Source organism: Lentinula edodes, assembly GCF_021015755.1.
Source record: "Lentinula edodes strain Le(Bin) 0899 ss11 chromosome Unknown C8R40scaffold_67, whole genome shotgun sequence".
In the NCBI taxonomy this organism is placed as follows: Eukaryota; Fungi; Basidiomycota; class Agaricomycetes; order Agaricales; family Omphalotaceae; genus Lentinula; species Lentinula edodes.
Genome location: NW_025764373.1, coordinates 133,793 through 155,337, shown reverse-complemented (window position 1 = coordinate 155,337; position 21,545 = coordinate 133,793). Strand labels below are relative to the sequence as shown.

General features: G+C 49.2%; 5 protein-coding genes across 5 annotated transcripts; 3 read left to right on the top strand and 2 right to left on the bottom strand.

Moving 5' to 3' along the window:
- Nucleotides 1-361: 361 nt before the first annotated feature.
- C8R40DRAFT_1061689 (glycoside hydrolase family 13 protein) lies at nt 362-2,415 on the bottom strand (the record flags this gene model as incomplete). Its single annotated transcript, XM_046225438.1, has 7 exons — nt 362-923; nt 994-1,103; nt 1,171-1,373; nt 1,429-1,811; nt 1,877-1,999; nt 2,050-2,249; nt 2,308-2,415. The coding sequence occupies 7 exons, from the start codon at nt 2,413-2,415 to the stop codon at nt 362-364; spliced, it is 1,689 nt and encodes a 562-aa protein (XP_046079678.1).
- Nucleotides 2,416-3,294: 879 nt separating this feature from the next.
- Nucleotides 3,295-4,186, top strand: C8R40DRAFT_1134493 (uncharacterized protein). The gene is made up of 4 exons (XM_046229308.1): nt 3,295-3,745; nt 3,805-3,974; nt 4,095-4,109; nt 4,164-4,186. The coding sequence occupies exons 1-3, from the start codon at nt 3,584-3,586 to the stop codon at nt 4,099-4,101; spliced, it is 339 nt and encodes a 112-aa protein (XP_046079677.1). The 5' UTR covers nt 3,295-3,583; the 3' UTR covers nt 4,102-4,109; nt 4,164-4,186.
- Nucleotides 4,187-4,313: 127 nt separating this feature from the next.
- C8R40DRAFT_1163934 (acyl-CoA oxidase) lies at nt 4,314-6,218 on the top strand (the record flags this gene model as incomplete). Its single annotated transcript, XM_046230427.1, has 5 exons — nt 4,314-4,431; nt 4,488-4,803; nt 4,857-5,154; nt 5,204-5,581; nt 5,637-6,218. The coding sequence occupies 5 exons, from the start codon at nt 4,314-4,316 to the stop codon at nt 6,216-6,218; spliced, it is 1,692 nt and encodes a 563-aa protein (XP_046079676.1).
- A 379-nt stretch (nt 6,219-6,597) lies between these two features.
- On the bottom strand, nt 6,598-8,251 carry C8R40DRAFT_1061614 (uncharacterized protein; the record flags this gene model as incomplete). The annotated part of the gene is made up of 7 exons (XM_046225434.1): nt 6,598-6,727; nt 6,783-6,873; nt 6,933-7,011; nt 7,080-7,646; nt 7,697-7,892; nt 7,965-8,060; nt 8,115-8,251. The coding sequence occupies 7 exons, from the start codon at nt 8,249-8,251 to the stop codon at nt 6,598-6,600; spliced, it is 1,296 nt and encodes a 431-aa protein (XP_046079675.1).
- A 17-nt stretch (nt 8,252-8,268) lies between these two features.
- C8R40DRAFT_1134478 (Hydantoinase B/oxoprolinase) lies at nt 8,269-11,575 on the top strand. Its single transcript, XM_046229307.1, has 10 exons — nt 8,269-8,650; nt 8,702-8,788; nt 8,841-9,138; nt 9,195-9,237; nt 9,291-9,445; nt 9,638-9,827; nt 9,975-10,113; nt 10,315-10,384; nt 10,504-10,740; nt 10,829-11,575. The coding sequence occupies exons 1-10, from the start codon at nt 8,430-8,432 to the stop codon at nt 11,174-11,176; spliced, it is 1,788 nt and encodes a 595-aa protein (XP_046079674.1). The 5' UTR covers nt 8,269-8,429; the 3' UTR covers nt 11,177-11,575.
- The last annotated feature ends 9,970 nt before the right edge of the window (nt 11,576-21,545 follow it).

The following is a 21,545-nucleotide window of genomic DNA, read 5'->3' as shown; positions in this document are numbered from 1 at the left end:
ATGTACTTAACCTAGATGGGATAAGTACATAAGGTCCTCGAGTACAATAATATAGGTCAAAATAAACTTTAAAAGTTAAAACAATAAGGGAACAATGCCCTGGCTCTTTGACCCAGGCACCAGTCCGGTGCGGGCACAGGACTTGTCGAGTTCTGTGTGCAGGAGCACATGAAGCTCAACAACTCCGAATTGAGGAACAGATATTATATTCGGACTGCAAAAAGAAAAAACTTGCAATTGCAAAATCCTGTACATATCGACTCAAGTGGTGTTTATGTATGGAAAAAAGGAAAGAGATGTATCGCGCGCGGTACTGGAGTAATGAGGGGAATAGGATGATGTTTTCATACAAGTCAAGTCCTTACACTATCAACATCCCCGACACGATTCCGGTAAAGACTATGCTCATGATTGCAATCACAATCCCCCCATTTATACCCTTTAATCCCACAGGGCTTGACGATCCATTCGACCCTGCAGACGCTGACGACCCATTCGGCCCTACAGACGCTGACGACCCCTGGGATCCAGAACCGCACAATGGCCCAGATGAATTCAATGCCTCTTCAGGCATTAGAACTTTGGGTAGACCATTAGTCGCTACGACAGTCAAGCTACCGTCCGAGCCCATCATCACAGAATCACACGATAAGACATCTACAAGGGTTTCGTTTGGGCTGTATAAACCCGCTGTGCTAGGAATAATCCATGTTGCATTGGACGAGTTGCCTCCGTTTGTAAGGAGAGTGAGCAAAGGCGGTTTAGATATAGCTAGTGTGGAAATGGAAGACTGCGAAATGAAGGAGGCCTTGGTTGTGAGGAAGGACGAATTGTATGATATAGCTTGTTTTCGTGCGGAGTTAAGGGCTTGAACATGGGTGAGAAGAGGTTTATCTTCAGTGCTGAAGCCCGATAGCCAAAGACTGGATGAGGAGAGATTATAGTTGGATGTAATTCAGAACATATAGCAGAAGATGTTATTTAATGGCTTACGCTTCTCGATTGGCGGGATCGTTGGCTCCTTGGTACCCTTGCTCTTGACCATAATAAAGTATAGGGATACCGTCATTGATGAAAGGCCAAGTGATGAAGTTTTTTACGACCTTTGCGCCATAAGTGTATATAACGATTAATATGATGGGTAGTAAAACGGTGTATCAGAAAGCTCACCGATTGGTCAGAAACAGTGGACTGAATTCTGGGATTGTCTTGATTTTCGACGAAAGAACCAACGTAGAAAGTACCATGATTGTATTGATCTTGAGCCTGAGTGACTACGTCTGCAATGACGGTCATGTTGCCGAAGGTGCCGTTGTTGAAGGCGTCGTAGACGGCAAAGTAGGTCGGATAGTCGAGAACACTATCAAGACCCTCTAGGTAAAGATCATGAGATTACGGAAAGCAATTGGAAAAAAAGACAAAGCGTACCAGTGTATGAAGCAACGTAACTGACATTGCCGGTGAAAACCTCGCCCACAGTATACACCCCTGCATTCGACGCAAAATCGGGCCAGAAGTCCTGGCGAACGTGTTTGACCGTGTCCACCCGAAGTCCATCGATGTCGTAATTTGATACTAGATTTTTGACCCAGCTGTACATCATATCTACCACAGTGTTGTTTTCGGTATCGATATCAAGAAGGGGTATACTGGCGTCACCTAACCAGCATTTTTCGACATCGGTCTGATTGCCGTAGTTGGATATGAAGCATTGAGGATGGAACGAGTGTGGTCCACCAAAGGGTTGCAGAAGAGAGTAGTCAAAGGTTTCGGGCCATACACTGGATGTGTTAGTAGGTATTGCCACGAGACTGTGAACAGGTGGACAGGGGAGACATATGTAAAGTTCGCTAAGTAATATAAACAATAGACTTACTGGTTCACGACGATATCCACCATGAGATACATCCCTCGTTCATGGAGAGCAGAACTTAAGCTTTTCAAATCATCATCAGAACCAAAATTAGCATTGAGCGAGTTGATATTTTGCGCCCAATACCTAGTGAGATATTGACTGAGGAGCTCAATGGCGATTAAAACGCAACTCACCCATGATAAGCTTCTCCTCCTATCGTCGTTCCTTCGATGTTTTCAACAACAGGCGAGATCCATATAGCGTCAAAGCCCATTCCCTGAATGTAATCCAGTTTGCTGATGATTCCTTGCCAGTTGCCACCGCAGTATTTCCTTTCGTTAGTGGCACATCTCGGCGATGATCCATTTCCCAAAGCGAATCGGTCGGTGACTACCTAGAGACGGAGACCAAAAGCTCAGCGTCGTTAAACTGTGGTACAAATAAATGCTCACTTGATAAATAGACCTGTTTGTCCAGTCTTCCGCCGACGCTGCAATCACCGTGACAGAAAATAACAAAGTCGAAACAGCCACCGCGATCGCACCCCAAGAATTCTTCATAACGATATAAATACACTAGGAATAAGGTCCACACGAAAAAAAGAGAGCTTTCGGTGATTCGCAGGTTGAAAAAGGGACCATAACATTTTCTGAGTTGAGAAACACATCGATTCAGAGTCAGCCCCTTTGAGGGGTCTGAAGCTTCTGAAGCTTCTGAAGCTCACTGAGCGCTCATTGTCAAGGCTGAATATTTGACATTGCTTGAAGTCGCCACCTTGATGTAATTAGCAGACGTTGCAGCGAGGGGGGATGATTAGCCAAAGATACCGTAGGAGTGCCCTAGAAGAAGGCCTGGATATGTAGCTGATGTCAAGGCGCATATGCCGCCAGCGCTAGGCCTTTAACCTCGTACGTACGCGGCTATGGCATATACAGGCTGATATCTTGCCCTCCCGTGTGTTATACCCTGGTTATATCGCATGCTCAATTGGATCTCAGCGGTCGCCGTCAAAGCGCATATAAATGCACAGAGTGCCACAGACTTCTAGGCATTCCTTCTCTCTCAATTTTCAAAGACCTTCTGAGCCAGGTTAAATCCTGTAAGCTTCAAGTCAATCAACCTCAATCAACATGTATTTTGCATTTCTTTAGATATCAACTCAGAGAATACAAAGCTATACAAAGTCGGCGATATCTGGCACCGATATGGCTTAAGGGTGGCTCATGATAATGCTTCTGGCTCGTACCGAGCCAGTTCCCAATGATTCTCGGTTCGGGTGGAAGTGGAAGTATGATGTTCTGGCGTTAAGTGGTTTTCTTTTTCCCTGACAAGAGCGCTCACAATGGGCTGGGGATAGCACAATTTATCGCTGCTGCTAGTCCTGAGTGTAATCCTTGAGCAGGGTAGATGAAGTTCTAGATGTTTTGTTTTCAGCAAGCTCACATGTTTGCGTTTCGTACAGGTAGGTCTTCATCGCCGATTTAGCTTGATTTATTTTTCATGCAGATGGGTATACCCCGCATACAAGATTTCCCCTCCACTTCTGCAAATTTGAAGGCCTGGGGACTGAGACGCGGCCAACGCTCCTTTCACAATAACTATGATTCCATGTACAACGCACAACCTTGAAAAGGAGCATTAACATCACCGGCGCCCGCTGTCCTGGTCTGGTCAAAGTTACATGTGCAGTGCTTCCCATTTTGTGAATGTTTTCCCGTTCGTAATATCATGAGTGGTCTATGCCTCTGCTGGTCGTTCATTTTCTTTTCGCCTACGCATGGTCGCTCTTTCTCGCATCAAAGATACAAAGATAGAACCTTTCCTGATGGCAGAATTATTCTCAAGAATGGGCGGAACAAGGTCGTAGTAAGTAGGGTACTATATTGTCAAGTAATCACCGTGGATGGGTTTCAATGTTCCATAGATCACAATGACTAACCCATCTTCAGATTCCACCGAACCATCACACGGGAGCATCTTCATCTCCCGAATTTCTCCTTCCGATGTACCATTTAGCTCGGAATCAGCTAGAATCGGCTACACCGAAAAGGCTCATACCGAAAAGGCTCATGTTTGCTACTCCGAAAGACACGGTTTCATCCATGGTTCTCTTTGACATGTATGCATTACTCACATGTGCCTGTTTCTTACCCATCAAAGTGTATGGTCATTGGTATCAACTTTCAGCTAGATTACTGACACGATGTCCTTGTTTGAACCTATCAGACTGGCCCAGAAGATCATAGATCTCGACGTTAGTTTTGTGTGTGCGCCGGGAGTGCAACTCCTTCCTGATCACTGTTCACAGACAACTAAATCTGATACTGCCCGGGTGCGTGATGCTTCAGAAGCTGATCTTGAGCTCATCAGCGATTTGCATCCCATTCCAGAATGATGGGCTTCAAACATTTAAAAGAGAGCGTGCAAATATTCCTCTCGTAGCTCATTAGTTTTGGTTATGTCTTCCAACAGATTATATGAACACGCCCTCTTCAAGATCAGAAATGAACATCTCTCAAAGGACGAGAGTGTTTCTCTTGCGTACCAGCGTGCTAAACTAGTCGTACGAACATATCGTCAGTGTCTCTACTTCGTTCACCCTCATTCACTGACTGACTGAGCTGATATACAGGCTTGACTGCGGCAGATGTGGAGCACTGCTCTCCAAAGTTCTGGAGTATGATGACAGACCCCATCTGCTCTTTGGACATAGCAATGTTCACCATTCTTGCGGCTCATGTCGGCCTCACGATTGGTACCCTTTCACGTCATCTCAAGAGGCGACCTGACTTGCGGCCTTTGGTCGACCGACTTTTGAGGTTTGATACCGTCGGTATTTACCTACTGACAGAGCGTGGCCACGGTCTGGATGCCTTCAATATTGAAACCACCGCCACAAAAACCAAGGATGGTTTCATACTGCACACACCTCGTGAAGAGGCTACCAAGTGGGTTGATCCTTTGATATTCACCATTTCGTCTGACCATCGCCATGATGCAGATTCATGCCAGCATCCACTCCTTCTTTCGGCATCCCGAAGGTTGCTTTGGTGAACGCGAAACTGATTGTGGATGGCCAAGATCGTGGCGCACGGTTTTTTATTGTGCCAATTTGCAACGAACATGAAATGTATCGTGGAGTAATTTCAACTAGGTTGCCCACGCGCAGTGGCACGAATCCACTCGACTTCTCTATTACACAGTTCAATAATGTCCAGCTTCCTCCCACAGCCCTGGTTGCGTCAGACATTACAGATCTCGCACCTCCAGAACGGCCTTTGGAGGCGTGGTGGGATGAGGTTCGTCAGATTCATCAAACGTTTCCACCTTGTGCTTACTACAATGTAGGTCTGGAGAATTCAGCTTGGAACAATGGCTGTCCCCGCGCCCTGGATCAATGCATTGAAGGCTACCGCTTTCATTGGGGGCCGTTACTCTATGCACAGGTCTATCATTGGAAAGACTTCCAACACTCCAATCATTTCCTTCCGCACGCAACAGTGGCCAGTGCTAAATGCGACAGCAGTCGCAATGGTTATGGATAATTGGTTCCCTCGCTCGATCAAGTTTGCCATGACAGACACTACGGATGACCGCGTCAGGCATGCCATGTCCGTCATCGTGAAAGCCACCGTATGTCGACACTTCCAACGGTGTGTCCCAGAAATGGCAGAACGTTGTGGAGCCCAGGGAACCTTCGAACACAACTACATGGCGAAGATTGAGGTATGTGCGAAAGTAACTGCTTCGTTTTTATTTCAGGTGTTGACACCATTCACAGAATGACGGTAAGGGTGTCATTATCGCAGAAGGGGATATTTTGACGCTCTGCATCCGGCTGTTCTCCGAGTTATTACTAGGACGCTACACAGTTCCAATGCCCTCGGCAAGCAACTCCCTTCTGGCACAGCACGCTCTCGGGCTTATGAAGGAAAACACAGAAATACTTCGCTTCCTTGGCGACCATCGCAGTGAATCCTTCAATTCACTTGTCCTGCCACAATCTCAAGCAGTCATCGAAGCCATTGGCCACGCCATGGCTTATGCCGCAGCTGGAGAGGCAAAAATACCTCAGCCTATTCTGGACATTTATGAGTGCTCTGTCATTCGCCAAGATCCAGCTTGGTACTCCGAGAATGTTGGTCTAAATCGTATGGCTCAGCGTCGCCGAGAAGATGCAGCGGTCAAGGCCGCTCTCCCTAATTTGAACGCCTATCTTGATGCACTTCGTATAGAGGACTATGTGTCTGCTCCTATCGTCTCGGATGAGGGATGGAAGAAGTATGTCGACTCGCTTCCCAGACACACTGGTAATGCGACTGTCGAACCTCAACAAATTCAACACACGCAAGCAATGTTGTGATCTCTCTTGAATCTTGATGCTTGCTGCGTTCTTCTCTAGTCCAAATACATTTAACTGTTTATTGTTTATCATTTATGTATATGTATACAAATCTGCTGGGATATAGCTAACTCTTAACAGTAGACATTTCTCGAGAAACTTCACGATCGCGAGCTGACGTGACCAACCGAACAGCCTGATTAAGTTTCAACTACACCAACACATAAGCTTATCGATCTAGTTGAACTATATGCTAGTCATACGTGATACAAGTCAACGGACCTAAGTTTTGCAATGGCTGGGGTAAGACTCGTTCGAAACGATTAAGTATTTGATTATGACCCATTGAAGACTATCATAGATTGAACCTCTGATGGCGAGTACATGGGAAAAGACACTTTCAATCAAGCTGATATTGCCTGGAAGCCCTCTTCTCTTCCGACAATCTATCGAAAAAATTCCTTACGTCTGCCTCATTGACTACTTTACCTTCCTGTGCAAAAGGGCGTAGATACTGGACGAGGTCATCTCTAACGCTTGAGGTATTAGACCTTGACGAGATGCGTCAGAATGATCTCGACGTACCTCATGGCATTGAATGCTTGAATCCCATCTATTGCGCGCTCGCGCGGTAATCTTGAAAGTGCACGCATGCCGAGCTCTTCCAATGTCAAAGCTGACGAACAATCAAGATTGACTGATGCACGATAATGAAACGGGATGACTAGTAAGTACCTGAATCGGGATCTTCTGGTGGTTCATACGTTTCTTCCTCTTTTGAAAGATAAGGGTGTGCTTCTAGTTCCAAAAGGCACTATCAATGGTTGTTCAGTTCACCTAGAAAACTCAGAGAGGTCTCGGAACAGATCATCAGAAGCTTACAGAAGGACATTGGCACCAGCGTTCACGGAAGCTCTCAGATAGGAATATATCACCTGTGCTCAGAGCAAAAGAGGGATCCGTCATGGACGCCAGATCCACAAAAATCTTTTGTATGATTGAGTTTGAAGTCGGAGCGGAACATTCAACGGTGTAGGGTGTTGAGACGGGCGAAAGGCGAGGCCTTTTCACGGTGTTGTCACTGACAATAGCTGTAGGCGAAAGAGCTCGTTTTTGTCCAGCTGCGCGTGTACTGGACTCTGAAACTTCCTGTGAATCGGTAAGGTCTGCGTACAGATCCTGAAAAACTTTCCAAGGACAACTTGGCTTATCCCGAGTTACTATTAGACAACCATGGGTACCGGCATATTTTTGCAGGAGAGGCATCTGCAGCACACAATTGCCGCAAACAAATGCATCATAGTCACCCGGACCGATTAAAGCTGGAGGGAGCTCATTCGATGCATCAGACGCTGCGTCTCCATTGGGATTCTGATCCTGATTTTCCGGAGGAAGATATTCGGAATTGGGGCGTTCACGGAGATTACAACAAGACTCGTGGAACCAATCCTGCAGACAAATTAGAGACAAATGAATGGCACTTTTGAAGTTGTACCCACCTCACAAGCCAAACATTGTATCATGGTCTCTTTCTCAGTGGCCGCATCATAGGGCCTTTTACATCGGCAAAAAAGGGCCTGGAAATTCTGACCATACTCATTTGATTCGTTGGATCGTTCGAGGGTTGCATGCAATGAACATGCGTGTGCGATGGATTCAGTGGGGCAATCACATCGAAAATTCCGTTTGGGAAATCTAATGATTGATTTATCTCCAATAAATTACATCCGAGGGGAATGAAAACTTGCAAGAAAAGATATAACATACAATTCAATTTGTTCGTGGTCAGTGTGACATGCTATTGAGCAGGCAGAACATATTCCACGGGCTTCGGGACATGTGAGGCAGAGATATACGGCCTGTCTGGACAAATGTGGGCATGCGACGATCGAACGCAGTCTAGCATACATAGTTTACCTTAGATGACCGAGGGGATATGTGCACTGGGAGAATTGGTGAGGAAGGGCTTCTGCAGCCTCCTTAACGAGGACATCCTGGGATGCAACATAGTCTGCAAGAGTTTCGGGATTAGAAGAACCAGTACTAGTGGACATGAACGGAGCAAGGAAAAGTGCGTTAAGCGCTTACTCGTGACCTTAATTTCAAAGCTCTATGTAGTCCGGGAATTCTGAAAGCGCTTTCGGAATTCTCGAGGAACGCGTTGCCTCGGAACACTCATAATACCACCATCGTGACGAGCTCCATCTGGCCTACGTTTCCTCACTGTCAGCGATGTCTACGAACAAAGGAAACAACCCTGATCCAATTCTGCTGACGCTTTTCGCCAATCGCTTTATGAGCGTAGCTGAAGCCATGGGCAGATCTTTGCAGCAGACCTCGATAAGTACTAACATCAAGGAACGGTTGGACTTTTCCTGTGCTCTCTTTGCTCCAGACGGAGATTTGGTTGCAAACGCACCGTTCATACCAATTCACCTTGGTTCAATGAGCTTGTGAGTTGCCGTATAGTCAGGTCTTTCCATCTTTATATGGATTACATGTAGCGCCGTCAAGTACCAGAAGAAACTGTACGGCAAAGATTTGAAGGAAGGCGATGTGCTAATGACGAACTCGCCTCATGCCGGAGGATCGTAGGTTTGTTCTATACATGTCCAGTCCACTGATTTATCTCTGTCATTCCAGACATCTCCCAGATATCACAATCATTACTCCCGTTTTCGATTCCAACTCGAAGGAAATCATATTCTTTACTGCATCTAGAGGACACCATGCCGATATCGGGGGTATTCTTCCTGGTTCAATGCCACCAACCTCGGTGAATATCTTTGAAGAAGGTGCTGAGATTGTCAGCTTCAAGATTGTCGATGCTGGAGTATTCGATAGGGAAGGGTTATTGGATTACATGGTTGAGCAGCCAAGCAAGTACCCAGGAAGTTCAGGTTGTAGAAATATCAGGGATGTTGAAAGCGATTTGAAAGCTGTATGCTACCTGGCATCTGCTCATAGTATCACAAATGCTCAATCATTTCTTGACAGCAAATCGCGGCGAATCATAAAGGCATTCAGCTGATTCACGCCAGTGCGTCCATTTCAAGTTCTTTCTATTCCAGGTAACGAAATTATGTGTTCTAGTTGTAGACGATTACGGCTTGGAGACTGTTCAGGAGTACATGTATCACATTCGCTCCAATGCCGAATTATCCGTCAGAAATCTTCTGCGGGATGTCGCACAACGCGCTGGTACGAACGAATTGTCAGCCATCGATTACTTGGACGATGGTTCTCCGGTAAGTCACTTATGAAACACATGTGTATGAGCTCCACTCATGATCACCGTCCTCGCTCACCTCTCAAATCACGAATATCTTCGTCCAAACCTCATTATCTACACCACATTGATTCCCGTGTTTTACGATGTCGATATTGAATTCACTATATTTATTATACAAATAATACACATCATCTGGTCGCAAACAAAGATCCAACTCAAGGTCGCTATCAACCCCTCAGAAGGATCGGCGGTTCTGGATTTCGAAGGTACTGGATGGGAAATACGAGGCAACCTGAATGCGCCTATATCTGTCGTTCATTCCGCCGTGATTTATTGTATGAGGTCGATGCTAAATCTCGATATACCCCTCAATGCAGGGTGTCTTGTGCCCCTCGATAGTAGGTCCAATCAGTTCTTCTCGCGGTATTCCGTCTTTTCTTCCACCCTGTCGTTTTGATTCATTTTCCTTCTTGTTTCCACTTCTTCTTCTATCTATTAAACTTTCTCGGTACCGTTTGAAATGAGCTAATCTCGCGTTTCTACAGTACGAATACCCCCAAAATCGTTACTTTCGCCTTCTCGGACGGCGGCAGTGTGCGGAGGCAATGTTTTGACCTCGCAGCGCATTGTAGATGTAGTCCTGAAAGCGTTCCATGCCGCGGCAGCCAGTCAGGGCTGCACAAAGTAAGTACCATCTTGTGCTTGTAATACTCCCATTTGCTCGTCTTCATTTTGAATCGAATGTTCGCGGTAGTTTGGTGTGGAATTTCATCTTCTGTTCGTATTTCTTTTTCATCATTGCTAGCTTCTACTTTCGTTTTCTGGGCCGGATGTGTGCAAGCATGGGTTCATCTGACTGAACTTGTGCTGATGTTTCCACTGCAGTAACTTAACGTTTGGGGCCGGTGGTAAAGGCAAGGACGGGAAAACATCTGCAGGATGGGGATATTACGAGGTAAGTTCCAAACGCAATCTTCGTCTTTTTCCATTTGCCGCCATTCGATGTCCGGAACGCTCGTGGCACCTGATCGTCAATTCTTTGACAGAGCCACTGACTTACCTTATACCCACCAGACTATTGCTGGTGGCTCAGGTGCAGGGCCTTCTTGGCACGGTACTTCAGGTGTCCATACTCACATCACGAACACTCGCATCGGGGATGTTGAAATCCTCGAAAGGCGCTACCCAGTCATGTTACATCAATTTGGACTCCGGGTAGAGTCCGGAGGGAAAGGGAAATGGCGCGGAGGAGATGGTGTTGTGCGGGAGCTGGAATTCTTAGAGGGTATGCAGGTTTCCATATTAAGCGAGGTTAGATTTTTTTCTCTCTTTCATTCAACTCCTGATTCACATTCCAACTTTTTCCATCTCTTTGGGACTGATGACCAACTTGAGTTAGCGTCGAACCAGGCAACCTTATGGAATGGACGGCGGCGGACCTGGTGCTCTTGGTCGGAACACGTGGATCAAGCAACCTCGGGCGGAAGACGGAGATCTTCCAACCAAACCCGAATACTTAAACAATTCGGAAAGCATCGCCTCTGAGGGAGCAAGAAAAATCAACATTGGCGGTAAAGCAACAGTGTGGATGGGGAAAGGTGATCGACTCTTGATTGAGACTCCCGGAGGTGGAGCGTGGGGTGTATCTGCCGAAGACTGCTCAGCGATGGACCAAGAGGTTCATAAACCGCAGTGGGAACCACGAGGTTCGTTCGCTGAGAGAGCGAAAGCTCAAGCTGCTTTCTAATTTTTCGGACTCGGTCGCCCGAAGGATGACAAGGAGTAGCACGTGCATTCACTGACCGTACACTAAAAGGGGAACAAGCCGGATTCGGAGACTTACAAGACTCGACGACTTGATACAAGATATTGTATTCAAGCCAGAGGGGTAATTAATGTATACTTACAGTCAGTACGATGACCAAATTTCCTGACCATAAATTCATTTGTTCTCCTCCATTATTTGTAACTTTCATATACTTAGTCTCCCGAGTCTAAGGACTGCGACGGGAGGCTTTAACCCGGGAACTGTCTGTGACCGCCCGTGAATTACAGGTGGGTACGGGGCGGGTAAAATTCCCGCGGGGCTGGGTTGTCACCCACAGTTTTATTAGCACTTGTAGTATAATAATATGCTGTTCATTCTGCACAAAAATAATGCCCCCCGGAAATGTAAATGCCCTGGAAAGAGAAAGTTCCTGCACCAAAAAGTTTCCAAGTAGAAATAAATTATTGAATACCTCCTTGTTTACTTGCTGTATCTAAGTAGTTTTTAGTTGTGCTCACAATCCATTCAAATACCATGTGAATTCAGCTGATTGGAACACACATTGTAAGTTTTCTTGAACTAAGTACTCTCAGTGCCTTTGCAGCTGGACAGTGCTCTTAGCTGCTTTTGGCTATTAGCTGAATTGCCAGGTTTTGCAGATGAGTCTTTACATCAATTTTGTTAAGATCATGTACACCGTGAAGCCGTGCCAGAGGCCACAGGGTGTCTAAGGGCAGAGGGTCGAATGGGACAGTAGTGAAGTTATTAACAACACCGCTGTTACACTGCTAGTCCCCGGAGATTGAGAGTAGAGAAGAAGGTAACTAGGAGCAGCTAGGTCAGAGCGGTGGCAACACCAACGACAAGGAGCAAACTAAAGAACTTATAGTCCTTAGGTCAGAGCTGAGAGTACTTGTCATGCCCTGCCCCAAAAGCTCCCCTAGTCACTCTCCTAGACATCCCAGAACAGCGTATCAGCTCCCTTACACCTCCCAAATAACCTCCCACAAACCTCCATGAACCACGGAACCCTAACTAACCTCCCCACCAACGCTAACCTCCATCTGAAGCGGCAGCTCCGCGATTCGCGTACGCCGCCGGACAATCCCCTATCAATTTAGCCTCATGGGTTCCGCACTTCACGCCAACCCCATTAGATGCTCGTTTATTACAATGTCCCGTTACTATTCAGCCCACCTATATAAGTATCCTCTGTAACATAAACGTCCCTAGCTTGGTATATTTTGAACACACACCCTTTTGCATAGGTCCAGTCCCTGTCCCTTTGTACCTGCTAACCATACGGATTTCTCTTTACTCTCTGTTTCTCTACCTCTGTTTCTCTCTACTTCTGTCTATTGTCTCTCTGATCGTCTGTACGATCGAATATACGCTTTTACTTCAAGTCTAAGCCTTCCGAGTGAGTCCCCGAGCTCCCTCGAACATTACTAAAGCTCCCCAACGCCTACCCGCTTGGTGAGCTACTCTTCCCCAAACCTCCCAGAGCTCCCTAGCTACTTCGTAAGCTTCGGGACCTCGATCTAGGTAACGTCGAAGCTACCCCTCACGTCGAACTACGTATTGCTTCTCCGTTACCACCTCCCACACTCGAGGACGACCATCCTCCAACCTAGTCCCCAGGGACCTACCCTCCCTGGCATATCCCTTCTCGGGAGCTTACACCCTCGAGACCCCGTTGCATAAACTACCTACTCGACTCTATATTGACGTTCTAGCGAGTACAACTCCTACTACGCAATATCTTACGGTCCCGCACTCGTCCCGAACCTCCCTACGCATTAGGGACCTCCCTGGACCTCCTAGGAACCCCTCAAGGGTCACCATCTCGTCGTTCCAACCACTACTAGGTCCTTCCCGTCCTCGGTCGCGGTTCTCGTAGCTCCCTTCGAGCTCCAGCCTGCTCCTAGCACGCTACAACATAAACCTCCACATACCAAAACCTACCCTAAGACCTATTTTGACCCAGGTCTTACATTATACCAAGCTCTCCCGTCACCGAACGGACTCGTCGCGACGAAATGTCGGCGACGTCAACGGAACGACCTTCTAGTTCCAAGACCGAATCAAAGAAACAAAAGAGCGCCTTATCTCGTGGAAACACGACACAAGCTCAGAAATCGAACCAGGCTGCTAGCTCCACTGTCATCACGGTGGCAGCTGGTCAACGCCTGATGTCCATCCCAGAACAGTCGTTCGGGGATGAAACCGCCAGCAACATCCGGACCCCAGAGGGACGTCAACCGGAGGTTCAGGGGCCCCCTCCAGTGGAACCTGGGATGGGACCACCACAACGGAGGTTTACCTCCATGGGTTACGCCCAACCTGCCAGTAGTCCCATGGGAGGTTTCGCATACTCCCCTACCTGGGGAACGAGAGGACCTCCCCCTGGACCGATACCGCAGCTAGACATGGAGTCAGCTTCGAACGCGGGTGGAAGAGTCAGCGGCCAAGTAGCCGCTATCGAAAGGATACAAGGGGGGAGTACTGACCCTCTCACAGTACGACAACAGGAGAAACTTCCAGAGAGGAGGGTATCCCCTGCAGTATCCGAACAATCTCGGACGTCATCCCGGAGGTTACCAACACCTCCAGTACAGTCCCTTAACCTTCCTCCTCCGAGACGAGGAAGTTCACTCGCCAGTCTCCTGAAGAGCCCAGCTATGAATACGCCCAACTGGGAGCGTACGCACGCAATACACCATAGCAGGACCAACTTCCCCGTACAACCCTTGTCCGAAATGACATTGCGTCTGGAAGACGTCATTCGAATTCAGGAGTGTATCCCGGAAGATGTAGCTATGGTCCTAAGGGAGGTATTGGAGTCAATGGGGATCGAAGTATTGGGAGACGGTCTCGAATTCTCAGACCTACGAGTACAGTTCCTAACAGTGGGAACTCAATTGGAGATAGACCTCCCAGAGAAGGCCCAGCAGTGGCTGATGACCCCCGCGAATCGATCAGATTTTCTCTGGCTGTACAACGTCCTGTTGGACCCAGAGAGGATGTTGGAACTGTTAGAGGCAGAGGCACGTTACGGACGATCGTTCCGAAACTCGAGGGGAATACTTCCCCTCCTCCCTCATACCCATGGAAGGGAGAAGGAATTCTGTGGCGAAGCAGGGCTACGTATATTGTACCGAGCCTCTAACTACAGATCAGGAGCTGTACGGTTTGAACCTCCCCCTTCGAGGGTGAACATACCGAACTACCAGGCGATCCAAATACTTCGGAACGCAAACCTAGCGGAAGCAGCAGCTAAAATCGATGAGGAAAGTAACGAGGATGCTAACGCAATCGCTGCAAAAAATCGTAGACGCAGGAGGTACACCACGGCTCACCTCCTGGCCCCAGTGGAGTCAATGCCTGATCAGGATAGTCCCGTCCGGGTCCGTAACGGACAGACGGTATACACGTACACGCCCATGAGGCATATGCACCAGCTTCTGGTGAGGAGTGAGGAGTCTGAAGCGATGTTGTGTTCGCAGGAGACCCGACATCGGACGCTACTAGCGGAATCAGACACTCTGATGCTGTCGGAGGAACTTTCTGGATCGAATCTAGAAAGAGCTTTGGAATTCCGTCGCAGACTGGTCGCGGATAATCGGGGAACCTCGTATATGGTTCAATGCGAACTCGAAAGCGTAGGGGAGTTCCCTCCGGAGCAATTTGACCAGAAAGGGCAGCTCCATGGATCTGATGGTCGTTTCCTGGCGCAGAAACATTCATCGCCCAGGAATACCGAGGTTCCTGAACTCCTTAACCCCGGTAACACGGCCACGAGGAGCCCCCAGTTACGCTCTGGGACCTCCCCCACTGTACATGCCTTGGCTCAACATGCGACTCCTCCCCCCAGAGTTAACCTGCAAACGAAACCTTTAACCCCAGTCTCGACGCAGCGATACCAGTTTGGTGAGGTGAGGATGGATGGCGCACAACATTCATCCCGGATCTCCGGACAAGATCTGACAGCTCGGTTGGCTCCCAACCCTGTACACGTTCCTCCAAGACTGAGCAATCCATCAGTCATTCCGTATCAAGGGTCGGTATCGATGCAATCTCAGGCAGTGGGAACGGAAAGTCAAAGGGGTCCGAACCAACGAAGAACGTTGGCAGTTCACGAAGAGGCGGTACCCCCGCAGGGAGCTCCTTTTGGAACTCCCTTTGTAACGGGAGCTCAGATGAACCGACCTGGCATGGCTTTCGAGTCGGCACGCTCTCAGGAATCGGTAGCAATGATCCAACAACAGGCTCGGGTCATTGAGACGCTCCAGGAACAACTCCGTGAGGTAAAGAAAGGATTCACAGCGGGGGAAGTACCGACTGGAGGACCCCTTTCCAAAACAGGAAACACGGCGGGATTATCCGGGCGAGCACCTAGGGTAATGAGAGAATATACGAGGGGGGGTCCTTCTCCTGTAGTTCCCCAGCCAAGGAGCTGGCAAGCTACGGAACCAATATCCTTTAACCGAAACACTCCTACAGGAGCTAGGGATGGAAACCCCCAGGTAGAACAAGCAGGACAGATCCCGGATACTCCGAGTGTGGACCGACGACGTATTCACGAGTGGGGAGCCCGAGTACAAAGAGCTGAACTAGGGGAGTATGGGAGACCAGAAGGAGGAGCGTACGCGTTGGAAAACGAGGGAGGAGGCAAAGGCGGTTTTAACCCCCCTCCTAGAGTACCTCCCCCACATTTTTCTAGTCAATCGAGAGATCGAGAACGACCTCTGAGTCAAGGGGGACAGGGTCAAAGAGAACAGGGAGGAAGGAGCGGGGGAGGGGCACCACCTCCGCCTCCTCCTCCTCCACCACCTTCCGGGGGACCGAGTGATAGTAATTCGGAAGGTTCCAATGAAGGGGAACAGAACAAATCGAGTAGGAATGGTGGAAGGAGGGAGGAGGACAGAGGAGAGCTCCCCACTGGAGCTCCTGACGTACCTCCAACACGCTATGACCCGGACCAACCCTGGTACTACGATCCAAGACAAGGTTGGCACCGTAAGGCAGCTCCTAGACCTCCCAACGAGGGACGAAGTACGTGGGAGAGCAACGAAGAAAAAAATCGGATTACCATTGAGTCGAAGCTCGACGTCGGTAAGATCGAAAGCTTCGCAGGTGACGACCGGTCGGCATGGAAGACGTGGGTCCTCAGTTTGGAAAGGATGTTTGGAGTACGACCTACCATCTATGCTCGGGAAAAGGACAAGTGCGCTTCCGCAGCTAGTCATCTCACTGGTGCAGCACTCTCCCACTTCGACACGTTGAATCGGCAACGACTGAGGGGGGAGTACACTTGTCTCGAAGACTGGACAGAATTCAAACGAGAGTTCGGTTCCAAATTCGGACCCATCGACGAGGCGGACGAGGCAAGGAGGAGGTTAGCCTGGATGAAGCAGATGCCGGAGGAAAGCTTTGCCAACTTCTTCATTCGCTTCAACGAATACGCTCCTCTGACCGGGTTTAACGACGAGGCTCTGGTAACATACCTCAAGAAAGGGGTAGCGCCTTGGTTACCCCTACAGGTTGTTACCGGAAGGGAGGAACCTCGATCCTACGACGAGTGGACCCGAGTGTTCACAAAGTTGGACGGAGCTGTACGTGCGCAAGCGGAGAGCTTGAGGAACCTCCACGGTGAAAAAGCGTTACAAGGATGGCTGAGTCGCTTCCCCGGGTTGGAACTAGCACCTGAAGCTCCTTACAAGTCCCCCTTGCGGAGGGAAAGAGAGCCAGCCGACGTCTGGACCTCCAATCCGAAGCCAGCTGCGACAGGGAGGTTCCCAAACAGGTCCAACTGGAAAGAGGGACGACAAAGGGCGTCCGCAGCTTGGGGGGAAGGAGAAAGTTACGATAGCGAAAACCGAGAGGAGGACGAAGACTGCTGTCACTGCAGGGATGGAGGAGAATGGACTGAAGCGGTCCTCCGGGCAGGAGTTACCGACACCGGGAGGAAATGGACTCCTGAGGAAAGAGCGGAGAAGTGGAGAAGACGAAGGCAGGAGCTCTGCATGCGTTGTGGACGAAAGGAACATTGGGCAAAGGACTGCCCTAACCCAGAATCGTTAGAACGTCCAGCGGAGGATCAAGGGAGCTCAGAGAGAGCTTCCAAGGCCGATTCAACTCGAGGAAGAGGGACGGCCAACCAAGGGGGAGGTCGTAAGGACGACTCAACTCGTCCTTTAGAACGGATTCGCGCCGGGATCGTGGTGGAAGAACGGGAAGGAATGGACGATCTATGGAACGTCCACATCTTAGACTCACCAAAGGGAGGTGAACAAGAACTGTTGGACGAAGTGGGAAATGGGCAGGGGGCTTCGAGGTAGATCAGGGCGAACTGCGAAGCCCCGCAACACCTTCGCCTACCACAATAAGAGCTGCACTCGCGGGGAGTCAGCCAGCTCGTCTCACATCCCGATCCTACAACTCCTTCATCATCCTTACACGCTTTCCGTTCTCCGACCTCGATGAAGACAAAGAATATGCCACACTAGTGGATAGTGGAGCAACTAGATGCTTCATAGACAAAACTGTCGCTATGCGACACCCAGAAAATTTGGTTGACCTAACAAACAGTATCCCTTTGGAGCTGTTCGACGGGAAACCTACCTCTGCAGGATTGATAACTCAGACCTACACTGACCAGATCAGTTTTGCGGATGGAACAATTCACAAGGTGGAGTTCCTAGTAACTCGATTACACCCCACGGCTCCAATTGTGCTAGGACTGCCGTGGCTACGCATGCACAACCCAGTAATTGACTGGAAGGAACTTTGCCTGACATTCCAGGACCGAAACGTTCGAATCTCAGCAGCCCTTGCGTCGGAAATTGTCCAACCAGGCGCCGAGGGAGGTACTGAGGAGATAGGGAGGGGGGTAAACGGCGAAGAAATACACGCAGGAACTCTCCAATCACCTCCTGAAGCTCCCCAACGACCTCCTGAAGCTCCACAACCACCTCCAGAAGTTCCTCAACAAACTCCGGAAGCTCCCCTTAGAGCTCCAAGGACGAGGGTGAAACTAGAGGAAGTAAAGGACGAAGAGTACGAAGCGAGTCAACCAGGTCCACACAAGTTATTCCCCTCGGACAAAGATCTGGGCCAGACGACCCAATCCTTATGGGGATCAACGAATGGCTAGCATTCGCGAGCGAAAGCACGGAAGAAGAGGTGGAGGAAATCCTCGAGGCTGGGCGATCCGCTATGGAGAAAGTAACCCCGAAACCAACGAAGGATTCAGAGGAGGCATATCAAAAGTGGAAGAGTAGGGACACGGAACGATCCTCCTCCTGGCCGGGAGCTAAGCAGAAAGTCCGGTGGAGGAAGAAAAGGAGGGAGCATGGACCTTATCCCGACCTCCCCACCTTAGACATCGAAAGCCTGAACATACCCAAGATTCCTTCAAGGTCTGGTCTGACTCCCAAAGGTTCAATAAGACGCAACAACTTCCGAAGAAAGCAGCTCATAGCGGGTACCCATGTGGTGGAACGAAAATCGGACCCCACCATACAAGGGAAACCCATCAGCCTAATAGGAGCAGCTGGGATGGATCGTCTACTGAGGGAGGGAACCCCAGCATACTTCCTTCACATATCGCCCACGAAGGAGGGGTCCCCTACTGAGGAAATACTCCGGGCGAGTGGTAGCAACGACCCAGAAAGAGTGCAACAACCAAAGGATCCTGAGAATGGGAACCCTGGCCTGGAACAAGGGGGGGTCGTCAAGGAGCTCGATGAGGAAGTATCGAAGCGTCAGGAGACAGAGGAGTTAAAGAAATCCATTCCCGTCCAATACCAGGACTACCTGGACGTATTCTCGCCCGGAGAAGCAAGAACACTACCTCCGCACCGACCCTACGATATCAAAATCGAAACGGAAGGTGATGCGATACCTCCCATAGGGAAGCTTTACAACATGTCTGAGAAGGAGCTGAAATCTCTGAAGGAGTACATCGACGAGATGTTGGGGAAAGGGTTCATACGATCCTCCAGCTCCCCTGCGGGAGCTCCTGTCTTGTTTGCCAAGAAAAAGGATGGTACCCTGCGACTCTGCGTGGACTATCGAGCTCTGAACAAGATTACGAAGAAGAATAGGTACCCTCTACCCCTGATAGGAACCTTAGTGGATCAACTACGGAAGGCGAAGATCTTCACAAAAATCGACCTCCGCGCAGGATACAACAACGTCAGGGTAGCCCAGGGACACGAGTGGAAGACTGCATTCCGAACTCGGTATGGGTCCTTCGAATACTTGGTAATGCCCTTTGGGCTCACGAATGCTCCTTCCGCGTTTCAATTCTTCATGAACGAGATCTTTCACGACATGGTGGACGTTTGCGTGGTAATTTACTTGGACGACATCCTGATCTACTCAGACGATGAAGTATCCCATGTCGAACACGTCAGGAAGGTCCTTGAACGACTACGGGCGAACCACCTCCATGCAAAGCCGGAAAAATGCGCGTTCCATGTCGACACTGTCGAGTACTTGGGAGTGATCATATCACCATTGGGAGTATCCATGGATCCAGAGAAAGTAAAGGCGGTAATGGACTGGCCAAAACCAAGGACAGTCAAGGAGCTCCAGGCGTTCCTCGGATTCGCAAACTTCTATAGGAGGTTCATAGACAACTACTCGGGAATCACCAAGGTGTTCACGAAGCTCCTACGAAAAGATTCAGTGTGGAACTGGACCCCACAGTGTAATAGTGCCTTCGAACTTCTGAAGTCAGCATTCTCCGAAGCCCCGGTTCTAGGACATTACAATCCGGACCTACCGGTAGTCCTCGAATGCGATGCCTCCGACTTGGCTATAGCAGGGATCCTATCACAGCTGGATCCTGAAACGGGGGAGATACATCCTATCGCCTTCCATGCACGATCAATGATCTCCGCGGAACTAAACTACGACATATACGATAAGGAGCTCCTAGCTATCGTGGACTGCTTCAAACAATGGAGGGCGTACTGCGAAGGATCCCGACACCAGATCCAAGTATACTCAGACCATAACAATCTCCAGTACTTCACCACTACGAAGCAGTTAACAGCACGACAAGCCCGGTGGGCAGAGCTCCTTTCAGGATACGATTTTGTCATCAACTATCGCCCAGGGAGGTTGGGAGCCAAGCCGGACGCACTCACTCGCAGATCAGACGTGTACCCAAAGAAGGGAGCCTCAAGGGACCAGGCCTTAGCAGGGAGGGAAAGGATACTCATACCTCCAGAACGACTGAACGCTATCATCCTTATGAACGAGGACCTTCTAGTGAATCGAGTAAGGGAAGCTCCAAAAGACACGACTATAATTGAAGCACTGAGGAGGATTGCACGCAACGAGGAGGAATCTCTCGTTTGGGAGGATGGGCTGATAAAGAGGGGAGGTCGTATATACGTCCCAGACGTTGGGACTCTAAGAAAGGAGGTCCTACAGTCGTACCACGACCATAAACTGAGGGGACACCCGGGGGAGAAACGCACCAAGAAGCTCGTAAATCAACTGTTTTTCTGGAAAGGGCTGTCTAAAGACGTGAATTACTACGTACGGAGCTGCCACCCGTGTCTGAGAGCCAAAGCCAGTCGCTCCAAACCCTACGGGAACCTCCGTCCACTACCAATTGGTCAACGACCTTGGTCCTCAATCTCCTTGGACCATATCACCCAGCTCCCAGCCACAGCAGGCCCAGAGAAATACGATGCCATTCTCGTAGTAGTCTGCCGACTCACCAAACAGGCCATATATGTTCCTTGTCATACGACAAATAACGCGGAGGACTTTGCTAACCTATTCATAACGCACGTCTTCTCAAAGCATGGGATGCCCTCCGATATAACCTCGGACCGAGGCTCCCTATTCGTGTCTCAGTTCTGGAGGGAGCTTTGCAGAGTGTTAGGGATCGAGTCTCGCCTATCCACAGCATATCACCCCCAAACAGATGGGCAAACGGAACGTGTAAACCAGTCGGTAGAGGCATACCTCCGAATTTACTGCGCCTACGACCAAGATGATTGGGACCTCCTGCTCCCCATAGCTGAGTTCGTGTACAATAACACCCCCAACACCACGACAGGTGTCTCACCCTTCTTTGCCAACAAAGGATATCACCCGAAGTTGTCAATTACGTTGGAACGGGTACAGGGAGCGGAGGTCAACGAGTACGCCTCAAACCTCAAGGAACTACATACATACCTCCAGGAACGAATTCGAACAGCTAACGAGGGATATATGAAGTATGCGAACCAAAAACGTCAGGAGGCCCCGGACTGGAAGGAGGGCGATCAAGTTTGGCTGAATATGGAGAATGTCAAAACTAGGCGACCCATGAAAAAACTGG

Bases quoted from the DNA above. Each gene is read 5' to 3' on its own strand.
- C8R40DRAFT_1134493 (XM_046229308.1), top strand. From the start codon at position 3,584: ATGAGTGGTCTATGCCTCTGCTGGTCGTTCATTTTCTTTTCGCCTACG. The intron at 3,746-3,804 runs GTAATCACCGTG...ACCCATCTTCAG, and splicing joins GTAGGGTACTATATTGTCAA to ATTCCACCGAACCATCACAC.
- C8R40DRAFT_1134478 (XM_046229307.1), top strand. From the start codon at position 8,430: ATGTCTACGAACAAAGGAAACAACCCTGATCCAATTCTGCTGACGCTT. The intron at 8,651-8,701 runs GTGAGTTGCCGT...GATTACATGTAG, and splicing joins CACCTTGGTTCAATGAGCTT to CGCCGTCAAGTACCAGAAGA. The intron at 9,139-9,194 runs GTATGCTACCTG...ATTTCTTGACAG, and splicing joins TTGAAAGCGATTTGAAAGCT to CAAATCGCGGCGAATCATAA.